At 34.1% G+C, this 13,403-nt stretch overlaps 1 protein-coding gene across 2 annotated transcripts in view; it reads right to left on the reverse strand.

Moving 5' to 3' along the window:
* LOC133543951 (cadherin-2-like) overlaps positions 1 to 13,403 on the reverse strand; it is a 210,927-nt gene that overhangs the window by 38,425 nt on the left and 159,099 nt on the right. For both annotated transcript variants that reach the window (XM_061888891.1, XM_061888890.1), the window contains exons 12-14: positions 7,240 to 7,473; positions 6,934 to 7,167; positions 2,892 to 3,031 (exon numbers count right to left, since the gene is read on the reverse strand). In XM_061888891.1, the coding sequence (XP_061744875.1) occupies positions 2,892 to 3,031; positions 6,934 to 7,167; positions 7,240 to 7,473 (608 nt within the window). The remainder of the gene's footprint in view (positions 1 to 2,891; positions 3,032 to 6,933; positions 7,168 to 7,239; positions 7,474 to 13,403) is intronic.

The raw sequence follows: 13,403 nt of genomic DNA on the forward strand, positions 1-13,403 counted from the left end.
TTTTTATAAATGCATAGTATGTAAATATTATTAATGTTGTAAATACACATCTTTATATATCTAGAAAAGGTGGTCCCCCGTCTGGTCAACATATGAAATAACAAGTGTGTGTAATAAATTAAAATGCACCCCCTTTGGCCAAAATTGATTAAAAAATAAATATGTACATAGACATTCTCAGTCTGTCACAATGTGTCGACTTTTTTCTTGGAAAATTTGAAACAATTTCTCTTATTTTTTCTGTTTCTGTTATATTGCAATATTTTCACATGAAATTGTTACTTTTTTAATGTACAATTATTACTTTTTAATGCAAAATGGTGACATTTGTCATATATCTAGAAAAGGTGGTCACCTGTCTGGTGAACATATGAAATAACAAGTGTGTGTAAGAAATTAAAATGCACGCCCTTTGAACAAAATTAATAAAAAAATAAATATGTACATAGACATTCTCAGTCTGTCACAATGTGTCGACTTTTTTCTTGGAAAATTGGAAACAATTTCTCTTATTCTTTCCGTTTCTCTAATATTGCAATATTTTCTCATGAAATTTTACTTTTTTAATGTACAATTATTACTTTTTAATGCAAAATGGTGACATTTGTCGTATAAAATTCTGACTTTTATCACAATATTACCAATTTCTTTGTTGTCCTTGTAAAATAGTGACATTTTTGGAGTAAAATGATGACTTTTGCCAATTATAATTCCGATTATTATTATAATATTGCCAAAATTGGAAAGTTTTCTTATAAAATTGAGACTTTTATCGAGTAAAGTGACAACTCTTTTCATAAAATTGCCCAAAAAGTAAGCTTTTCTTGTAAAATTGCGACTGTTATCAAGTAAAATTCCAACTTTCATCATAATATTGCACACATGTTCAGTTTTTCTTGTAAGATTTTGACTTGTGTTGAGTAAAATTATGACTTTTATTATAATACTGCCAAGATGTTAAGTTTTTCTTGTGAAATTGTGACCTTTTTCAGAACAAGCTTTTTTTTATAAATACATAGTATGTAAATATTATTAATGTTGTAAATACACATCTTTATATATCTAGAAAAGGTGGTCCCCCGTCTGGTCAACATATGAAATAACAAGTGTGTGTAATAAATTAAAATGCACCCCCTTTGGCCAAAATTGATTAAAAAATAAATATGTACATAGACATTCTCAGTCTGTCACAATGTGTCGACTTTTTTCTTGGAAAATTTGAAACAATTTCTCTTATTTTTTCTGTTTCTGTTATATTGCAATATTTTCACATGAAATTGTTACTTTTTTAATGTACAATTATTACTTTTTGATGCAAAATGGTGACATTTGTCATATATCTAGAAAAGGTGGTCACCTGTCTGGTGAACATATGAAATAACAAGTGTGTGTAAGAAATTAAAATGCACCCCCTTTGAACAAAATTAATTAAAAAATAAATATGTTCATAGACATTCTCAGTATGTCACAATGTGTCGAATTTTTTCTTGGAAAATTGGAAACAATTTCTTTTATTCTTTCCGTTTCTCTAATATTGCAATATTTTCTCATGAAATTTTACTTTTTTAATGTACAATTATTACTTTTTAATGCAAAATGGTGACATTTGTCATATAAAATTCTGACTTTTATCACAATATTGCCAATTTCTTTGTTGTCCTTGTAAAATAGTGACATTTTTGGAGTAAAATGATGACTTTTGCCAATTATAATTCCGATTATTATAATAATATTGCCAAAATTTGAAAGTTTTCTTATAAAATTGTGACTTTGTCGAGTAAAATGACAACTCTTTTCATAAAATTGCCCAAATGTTAAGTTTTTCTTGTAAAATTGCGACTGTTATTGAGTAAAATTCCAACTTTCATCATAATATTGCACACATGTTCAGTTTTTCTTGTAAGATTTTGACTTGCGTTGAGTAAAATTATGACTTTTATTATAATACTGCCAAGATGTTAAGTTTTTCTTGTGAAATTGTGACCTTTTTCACAACAAGCTTTTTTATAAATGCATAGTATGTATATATTATTAATGTTGTAAATACACATCTTTAATTATCTAGAAAGGTGGTCCCCCGTCTGGTCAACATATGAAATAACAAGTGTGTGTAATAAATTAAAATGCACCCCCTTTGGCCAAAATTAATTAAAAAATAAATATGTACATAGACATTCTCAGTCTGTCACAATGTGTCGACTTTTTTTTTGGAAAATTGGAAACAATTTCTCTTCTTTCCGTTTCTCTAATATTGCAATATTTTCTCATGAAATTTTACTTTTTTAATGTACAATTATTACTTTTTAATGCAAAATGGTGACATTTGTCATATAAAATTCTGACTTTTATCACGATATTGCCAATTTCTTTGTTGTCCTTGTAAAATAGTGACATTTTTGGAGTAAAATGATGACTTTTGCCAATTATAATTCCGATTATTATTATAATATTGCCAAAATTTGAAAGTTTTCTTTTAAAATTGTGACTTTTGTCGAGTAAAATGACAACTCTTTTCATAAAATTGCCCAAAAAGTAAGCTTTTCTTGTAAAATTGCGACTGTTATTGAGTAAAATTCCAACTTTCATCATAATATTGGCCACATGTTCAGTTTTTCTTGTAAGATTTTGACTTGCGTTGAGTAAAACGAAGACTTTTTATAAAAATGCCAAAATTATAAGTTTTTTTTAACTCTTTCTTGTGAAATTCCAACTCATTTTTCACAAGTTTTTTTAATATTTGCATAGTATGTATATATTATTAATGTTGTAAATACACACTAGAAAGGCTGGTCCTAAAGAGGGAGGCATTTTTCTCAGGTCCCGAGAAGGTCAGAAATACAACAAAGTGTGTGTGTGTGTGTGTGTGTGTGTGTGTGTGTGTGTGTGCGTACCTGGTCTTCCTCCCCGCCGCCTTCCTCGTCGTACTTGAGGATGTTGTCCCTCACGTCGTCCTCGGGGTCGATGAGGAGCTGTTTGGCCTGACGCTCCTTGTCCCGCCTCTTCACCCACACGCCAAACAGCAGCACCAGCACTGTGAAGAGTGGCGTTCATTATTCTCTTCTCCATTAAATACTCATTGGACTATTTTTTTATTATTACCCTTGTCTAATGTACTGGGTCAGACTGAGAATGGATTTGGGAAAAAACCATACCGAAGCACGTGTGTGTGTGTGTGCGTGTGTGTGTGCGTGTGTGTGTGTGTGTGTGTGTGTGTGTGTGTGTGTGTGTGCGTGTGTGTGTGTGTGTGTGTGTGTGCCACTTTAAGAATAAAAACATATGACCAATACAACTGCTGTGTCCAAGCACCAAAATGATTGATTAATCAAAACAGCTGCAATAACAAATGATTATAGTTGCATATCACTCACACATGCAAAGGCTCCGAGGCGTATTAGAAAGCCTCCAGTAACAAACGGGTCTGCATCGTTGCATCTCAAGTCACGCTCTCCAGCACATTTGACAAGATGACGTTTTGCGAGCACAATATTTTAATTTTTCCATAATTAAAAAAATTATACAATAAATATTTTAATAAATCCATCCATCTTCCGCTTATCAGAGGTCGGGTCGCGGGGGAAACAGCCTAAGCAGGGAAACCCAGACTTCCCTTTCCCCAGCCACTTCGTCTAGCTCTTCCCGGGGGATCCCGAGGCGTTCCCAGGCCAGCCGGGAGACATAGTCTTCCCAACGTGTCCTGGGTCTTCCCCGTGGCCTCCTACCGGTTGGACGTGCCCTAAACACCTCCCTAGGGAGGCGTTCGGGTGGCATCCTGACCAGATGCCCGAACCACCTCATCTGGCTCCTCTCCATGTGGAGGAGCAGCGGCTTTACTTTGAGCTCCTCCCGGATGGCAGAACTTCTCACCCTATCTCTAAGGGAGAGACCCGCCACACGGCGGAGGAAACTCATTTGGGCCGCTTGTACCCGTGATCTTATCCTTTCGGTCATGACCCAAAGCTCATGACCATAGGTGAGGATGGGAACGTAGATCGACCGGTAAATTGAGAGCTTCGCCTTCCGGCTCAGCTCCTTCTTCACCACAACGGATCGGTACAACGTCCGCATTACTGAAGACGCCGCACCGATCCGACTGTCGATCTCACCATCCACTCTTCCCTCACTCGTGAACAAGACTCCTAGGTACTTGAACTCCTCCATTTGGGGCAGGGTCTCCTCCCCAACCCGGAGATGGCACTCCACCCTTTTCCGGGCGAGAACCTTGGACTCGGACTTGGAGGTGCTGATTCTCATTCCGGTCGCTTCACACTCGGCTGCGAACCGATCCAGTGAGAGCTGAAGATCCCGGTCAGATGAAGCCATCAGGACCACATCATCTGCAAAAAGCAGAGACCTAATCCTGCGGTCACCAAACCGGAACCCCTCAACGCCTTGACTGCGCCTAGAAATTCTGTCCATAAAAGTTATGAACAGAATCGGTGACAAAGGACAGCCTTGGCGGAGTCCAACCCTCACTGGAAACGAGTCCGACTTACTGCCGGCAATGCGGACCAAGTTCTGACACTGATCGTACAGGAAGTGGACCGCCACAATAAGACAGTCCTATACCCCATACTCTCTGAGCACTCCCCACAGGACTTCCCGAGGGACACGGTCCAATGCCTTCTCCAAGTCCACAAAGCACATGTAGACTGGTTGGGCAAACTCCCATGCACCCTCAAGAACCCTGCCCAGAGTATAGAGCTGGTCCACAGTTCCACGACCAGGACGAAAATAGATTTAATAAATCATTATATGAAATAACAAATCAATAATTATTTAAATGATTAAAATTCCTTTTATATAAATAAATCAATGACATTCAAAAACTATTTTATAAAAAAAAAATACATAATTAATTTATAATTTTAAATACAATTAATTAAATACACATTTCAGTAATTATTTAAATATTAATTACTTAGTTAGTTATAGTTAAATTTTTATTTTTTTTATTTTATTTTTTGTCATGAAAAAGGAAGGTTGTTTGGGTAAGTGCACTAATTGCAAGTGTATCTTGTGTTTTTTATGTTGATTTAATTAAAAAAAACAAAAAAACAATAATAATAATAAAACATTCTTCTGCGGCCTGGTACCACCATTGTTCATAATTAAAAAGTACCGTATCTTTCGGAGTATAAGTCGCTCCGGAGTATAAGTCGCACAAGCCTAAAATGCATAATAAAGAAGGGAAAAAACATATACAAGTCGCACTGGAGTATAAGTCGCATTTTTTGGGGGAAATTTATTTGATAAAACCCAACAGCAAGAATAGACATTTGAAAGGCAATTTAAAATAAATAAAGAATAGTGAACAACAGGCGGAATAAGTGTAGGTTATATGAGGCATAAATAAGCAACTGCTATGTTAACCTAACATATTATGGTAAGAGTCTTTCAAATAACTATAACATATAGAACATGCTATACCTTTACCAAACTATCTCTCACTCCTAATACATAAATCCCATGAAATCTTATACTTCTAGTCTCTTACGTGAATGAGATAAATAATTTTATTTGATATTTTACGGTAATGTGTTAATAATTTCACACATAAGTCGCTCCTGAGTATAAGTCGCACCCCCGGCCAAACTATGAAAAAAAACTGCGACTTATAGTCTGAAAAATACGGTAGTACAAATAAATATTTAAATAAATCATCATATTAAATAATAAATCAATAATTATTTAAATGATTAAAAATCACTTTACATAAATAAATCAATGACATTCAAAAGCAATTTTATTTAAAAAAATACATAATTAATTTGTAATTTTAAATATAATTAATTAAGTACACATTTCAGTAATTATATACATTTAGTTAAAAACTGCGACTTATAGTCCGAAAAATACGGTAATACAAATAAATATTTAAATAAATAATTATATTAAATAATAAATCAATAATTATTTAAATGATTAAAAATCACTTTACATAAATAAATCAGACATTCAAAAACAATTTCATTAAAAAAAAACATCATTAATTTATAATTTTAAATATAATTAATTAAGTACACATTTCAGTAATTATGTAAATTTAGTTAAAAACTGCGACTTATAGTCCGAAAAATACGGTAATACAAATAAATATTTAAATAAATAATTATATTAAATAATAAATCAATAATTATTTAAATGATTACAAATCATTTTACATAAATAAATCAATGACATTCAAAAACAATTTTATTTAAAAAATACATCATTAATTTATCATTTTAAATATAATTAATTAAGTACACATTTCAGTAATTATATAAATTTAGTTAAAAACTGCGACTTATAGTCCGAAAAATACGGTAATACAAATAAATATTTAAATAAATAATTATATTAAATAATAAATCAATAATTATTTAAATGATTAAAAATCACTTTACATAGATAAATCAGACATTCAAAAACAATTTGATTTAAAAAAAAAACATCATTAATTTATAATTTTAAATATAATTAATTAAGTACAAATTTCAGTAATTATGTAAATTTAGTTAAAAACTGCGACTTATAGTCCGAAAAATACGGTAATACAAATAAATATTTAAATAAATCATTATATTAAATAATAAATCAATAATTATTTAACTGATTAAAAATCATTTTACATAAATAAATCAATGACAGTCAAAAACCATTTTATAAAAAAAAAATACATTATTAATTTATAATTTTAAATATAATTAATTAAGTACACATTTCAGTAATTATATACAATTAGTTCATGTTGACCTTTCCTAAAGTGTTCATGATGCTGCCAATGTAGATACTGGACTCTTTTTTTGTTATATTTATTGCCCAAAAAAACTACAGCAGGAGGTTGCCTACAGCCACATTTCTAAGAACTTGACATATATTCAGGAGTCTTAATTGACACATTTAAGGTGTGTGTGTGTGTGTGTGTGTGTGTGTGTGTGTGTGCGCGCTCACCTAGCAGTATGATGATACAGATAAGGATGCCGATGATGGCGCCCATTCCCAGGCCGGCGGCCATGATGCGCTGCATGTCCACGCAGTCGCCGTGGTGATCGCACTGGCACACCTTGATGCGCAGGTAGGACGTGTTGGACATGGGCAGGTTGCCAGAGTCGGTGATGGTGATGGGGACCTCGTAGATGCCGTTGGCGAGGGAGCCGGTGCGCAGGCGCAGCTGGGCCCGCTCGCCTGGGGGAGGCACGCCGTCCGGTGGTTAGTGTTTGCCGACCTGGCGAGGGATCGGACGCGAGCGCCACTCACCGCTGAGGCGAGCCAGCGTCCAGTTGCGCCGCACGTCGGAGGGGCGGCTGGGCAGCTCGAAGGCGAAGGGCCCGGCGTTGGGGCTCAGGTCGGGGTCGGTGGCGGTGATGTTGACGCCGCTCGGGTCGGGCTTCTCGCACATCTCCACCTCTGGCGGGAAGACGTGCGGCGCGTTGTCGTTGATGTCCAGCAGGTACATCTGCAGGGTGCCCGTCCCGCTGGCCGGCGGCACACCTGGACACACACACACGCACACACAGACACACACACACACACACTTCCTGTTTAGGTGGGAGACAGAGGCCGCACTGTTGCCGCCACATTCCTCCCCGGCCATTTTCCACTTTAGCAGACAATTCTTGCTTGTCCGCTAAGAAGGGAGGATTTGGAGCGAGAAACATCTGGAAGGGAAGCCACGGTCGGGAACAAACGGTGGCTTTGTCGCGGTTTCATCTTTTGAGGAGTACGCTGCACACTCCGTTCTGCCTTTTCCTCACAAAACACGTACGGTGGCGCACTTTCCATCATAATGAATCATATTCCGTACTATACCGCCTCTAAAAAAGTACCGGTCCCTACCCCCTGTTTTTTTTTAATTCACAGCCATTAAAGTGCGTCGTTTCGTGGTGATATTGCTGGATTTATGAGCAGAGGAGCGTGTTCGGCAGTGCACACACACACACAGAGTACTTACAAGCAGACAGCGTGTAGACAGAAAAGGGAGAATGGACTCATTTTGGCGTAAAAATTGCAGTTGTCAGTGTATTAGCTACTTCTAAATCACTAATCCTGGCCTCCATGGCGACAAATAAAGTACAATTCTTACATGTACCATTATCACTGGAGGACGAGGAATAGCTATACATGCTTCACTACACACCGTCGGAGGACACAATAGCTCATTGGCGTCATAATATAAACAAACACAATGGGCGGATCTCCACCTGACATCCACTGTAATGATACCAAGTACAACAGCATATGAAGTCGATATTACTCTGATTACATAGATATTTTTTTAATGTCACAAAATATTTTTTCCGTTTTTAAAATTCGTATTATGTTTATAAAGTCAGCAAATCTGTCCCTGGACACATGAGGACTGTGAATATGACCAATGTACGAGCCTGTAACTACTTGGTATCGGTATCGTCCAAAACTAAGTATCAAAGAAGAGAAGAATAAGTGATTATTACATTTTAACAGAAGTGTAGATAGAACATGTTGAAACAGAAAACAGCACGACACCTACCCTTTACATCAGTAATTTTGACCATATTATTACTGGTGTGTTAGGTATTACATTTTATTATATGATCCTGCAACTACTTGGTATCGGATCGATACATAAATGTGTGGTATCGTCCAAAACTAATGTCAGGTATCAAAGAAGAGAAGAATAAGTGATTATTACATTTTAACAGAAGTGTAGATAGAACATGACACCTACCCTTTACATCAGTAATTTTGACCATATTATTACTGGTGTGTTAGGTATTACATTTTATTATATGATCCTGCAACTACTTGGTATCGGATCGATACATAAATGTGTGGTATCGTCCAAAACTAATGTCAAGTATCAAAGAAGAGAAGAATAAGTGATTATTACATTTTAACAGAAGTGTAGATAGAACATGACACCTACCCTTTACATCAGTAATTTTGACCATATTATTACTAGTGTGTTAGGTATTATATTTTATTGTATGATCCTGCAACTACTTGGTATCGGATTGATACCTAAATCTGTGGTATCATGCAAAACTAATGTCAAGTATCAAAGAAGAGAAGAATAAGTGATTATTACATTTTAACAGAAGTGTAGATAGAACATGACACCTACCCTTTACATCAGTAATTTTGACCATATTATTACTGGTGTATTAGGTATTATATTTTATTTATTATATGATCCTGCAACTACTCGGTATCGGATTGATACCTAAATGTGTGGTATCATGCAAAACTAATGTCAAGTATCAAAGAAGAGAAGAATAAGTGATTATTACATTTTAACAGAAGTGTAGATAGAACATGTTGAAACAGAAAACAGCACGACACCTACCCTTTACATCAGTAATTTTGACCATATTATTACTGGTGTATTAGGTATTATATTTTATTATATGATCCTGCAACTACTTGGTATCGGATCAATACCTAAATGTGGGGTATCGTCCAAAACGAATGTCAAGCATCAAAGAAGAGAAGAATAAGTGATTATTACATTTTAACAGAAGTGTAGATAGAACATGACACCTACCCTTTACATCAGTAATTTTGACCATATTATTACTGGTGTATTAGGTATTATATTTTATTGTATGATCCTGAAACTACTTGGTATCGGATTGATACCTAAATCTGTGGTATCATGCAAAACTAATGTCAAGTATCAAAGAAGAGAAGAATAAGTGATTATTACATTTTAACAGAAGTGTAGATAGAACATGACACCTACCCTTTACATCAGTAATTTTGACCATATTATTACTAGTGTGTTAGGTATTATATTTTATTGTATGATCCTGAAACTACTTGGTATCAGATTGATACCTAAATGTGTGGTATCATCCAAAATTAATGTCAAGTATCAAAGAAGAGAAGTATAAGTGATTATTACATTTTAACAGAAGTGTAGATGGAACATGACACCTACCTTTTACATCAGTAATTTTGACCATATTATTACTGGTGTGTTAGGTATTATATTTTATTGTATGATCCTGCAACTACTTGGTATCGGATTGATACCTAAATCTGTGGTATCATGCAAAACTAATGTCAAGTATCAAAGAAGAGAAGAATAAGTGATTATTACATTTTAACAGAAGTGTAGATAGAACATGTTGAAACAGAAAACAGCACGACACCTACCCTTTACATCAGTAATTTTGACCATATTATTACTGGTGTATTAGGTATTATATTTTATTATATGATCCTGCAACTACTTGGTATCGGATCAATACCTAAATGTGGGGTATCGTCCAAAACGAATGTCAAGCATCAAAGAAGAGAAGAATAAGTGATTATTACATTTTAACAGAAGTGTAGATAGAACATGACACCTACCCTTTACATCAGTAATTTTGACCATATTATTACTGGTGTATTAGGTATTATATTTTATTGTATGATCCCTGAACTACTTGGTATCGGATCGATACCTAAATGTGTGGTATCATGCAAAACTAATGTCAAGTATCAAAGAAGAGAAGAATAAGTGATTATTACATTTTAACAGAAGTGTAGATAGAACATGTTGAAACAGAAAACAGCATGACACCTTCCCTTTACATCAGTAATTTTGACCATATTATTACTGGTGTATTAGGTATTATATTTTATTATATGATCCTGCAACTACTTGGTATCGGATCGATACCTAAATGTGTGGTATCATCCAAAACTAATGTCAAGCATCAAAGAAGAGAAGAATAAGTGATTATTACATTTTAACAGAAGTGTAGATAGAACATGACACCTGCCCTTTACATCAGTAATTTTGACCATATTATTACTGGTGTATTAGGTATTATATTTTATTATATGATCCTGCAACTACTTGGTATCGGATCGATACCTAAATGTGTGGTATCATCCAAAACTAATGTCAAGCATCAAAGAAGAGAAGAATAAGTGATTATTACATTTTAACAGAAGTGTAGATAGAACATGACACCTGCCCTTTACATCAGTAATTTTGACCATATTATTACTGGTGTATTAGGTATTATATTTTATTGTATGATCCTGAAACTACTTGGTATCGGATTGATACCTAAATCTGTGGTATCATGCAAAACTAATGTCAAGTATCAAAGAAGAGAAGAATAAGTGATTATTACATTTTAACAGAAGTGTAGATAGAACATGTTGAAACAGAAAACAGCACAACACCTACCCTTTACATCAGTACTTTTGACCATATTATTACTGGTGTATTAGGTATTATATTTTATTTATTATATGATCCTGCAACTACTTGGTATCGGATTGATACCTAAATGTGTGGTATCATGCAAAACTAATGTCAAGTATCAAAGAAGAGAAGAATAAGTGATTATTACATTTTAACAGAAGTGTAGATAGAACATGTTGAAACAGAAAACAGCACGACACCTACCCTTTACATCAGTAATTTTGACCATATTATTACTGGTGTACTAGGTATTATATTTTATTATATGATCCTGCAACTACTTGGTATCGGATCAATACCTAAATGTGGGGTATCGTCCAAAACGAATGTCAAGTATCAAAGAAGAGAAGAATAAGTGATTATTACATTTTAACAGAAGTGTAGATAGAACATGACACCTACCCTTTACATCAGTAATTTTGACCATATTATTACTGGTGTATTAGGTATTATATTTTATTGTATGATCCTGAAACTACTTGGTATCGGATCGATACCCAAATTTGTGGTATCATCCAAAACTAATGTCAAGTATCAAAGAAGAGAAGAATAAGTGATTATTACATTTTAACAGAAGTGTAGATAGAACATGTTGAAACAGAAAACAGCATGACACCTTCCCTTTACATCAGTAATTTTGACCATATTATTACTGGTGTATTAGGTATTATATTTTATTATATGATCCTGCAACTACTTGGTATCGGATCGATACCTAAATGTGTGGTATCATCCAAAACTAATGTCAAGCATCAAAGAAGAGAAGAATAAGTGATTATTACATTTTAACAGAAGTGTAGATAGAACATGACACCTACCCTTTACATCAGTAATTTTGACCATATTATTACTGGTGTATTAGGTATTATATTTTATTGTATGATCCTGAAACTACTTGGTATCGGATTGATACCTAAATCTGTGGTATCATGCAAAACTAATGTCAAGTATCAAAGAAGAGAAGAATAAGTGATTATTACATTTTAACAGAAGTGTAGATAGAACATGTTGAAACAGAAAACAGCACAACACCTACCCTTTACATCAGTACTTTTGACCATATTATTACTGGTGTATTAGGTATTATATTTTATTTATTATATGATCCTGCAACTACTTGGTATCGGATTGATACCTAAATGTGTGGTATCATGCAAAACTAATGTCAAGTATCAAAGAAGAGAAGAATAAGTGATTATTACATTTTAACAGAAGTGTAGATAGAACATGTTGAAACAGAAAACAGCACGACACCTACCCTTTACATCAGTAATTTTGACCATATTATTACTGGTGTACTAGGTATTATATTTTATTATATGATCCTGCAACTACTTGGTATCGGATCAATACCTAAATGTGGGGTATCGTCCAAAACGAATGTCAAGTATCAAAGAAGAGAAGAATAAGTGATTATTACATTTTAACAGAAGTGTAGATAGAACATGACACCTACCCTTTACATCAGTAATTTTGACCATATTATTACTGGTGTATTAGGTATTATATTTTATTGTATGATCCTGAAACTACTTGGTATCGGATCGATACCCAAATTTGTGGTATCATCCAAAACTAATGTAAAGTATCAAAGGAGAGAAGAATAAGTGATTATTACATTTTAACAGAAGTGTAGATAGAACATGTTGAAACAGAAAATTAGCAGATATTAACAGTAAATGAACAAGTAGATTAATAATTAATTTTTTACAGTTTGTCCTTAATAATGTGTACAAAATAATATGTGTATAAATGACACAATATGTTACTAAAGACTAATTAGGAGTCTTTGTTTGTTTACTTACTACTAAAAGACAAGTTGTCTAGTATGTTCAACATTTTATTGAAGGACTAAATGACAATAATAAACATATGTTTCATGTACACTAACATTTTTCTGTTCAAATAAAGTCATTTTTTATGGTCCCATTTTTTTAATTTTTTTTAGAAAAGTATCAAAATACATTTTGGTATTGGTACCAAAATATTGTTATCGGGACAACCCAAGTGTCTATTCAACAGTTAGTGATTGCAATATAAGCTGCTTTATCATAATGATCACCTCAATAATACACATTTGAACCGATACGGTACCGATTCCAAAGTACCTGGGAATTCGATACCGGTTCTCTGTTGTTACTTTTCTGTCTATGTTGATAAATATTGACTGTTTTAACGAATACAATCTCACTTTTTGTTGTTGGCGAAGCCCTTGGAGACATGATACTGCACATCA

This window comes from Nerophis ophidion, linkage group LG26 (assembly GCF_033978795.1).
Source record: "Nerophis ophidion isolate RoL-2023_Sa linkage group LG26, RoL_Noph_v1.0, whole genome shotgun sequence".
Classification (NCBI taxonomy): Eukaryota; Metazoa; Chordata; class Actinopteri; order Syngnathiformes; family Syngnathidae; genus Nerophis; species Nerophis ophidion.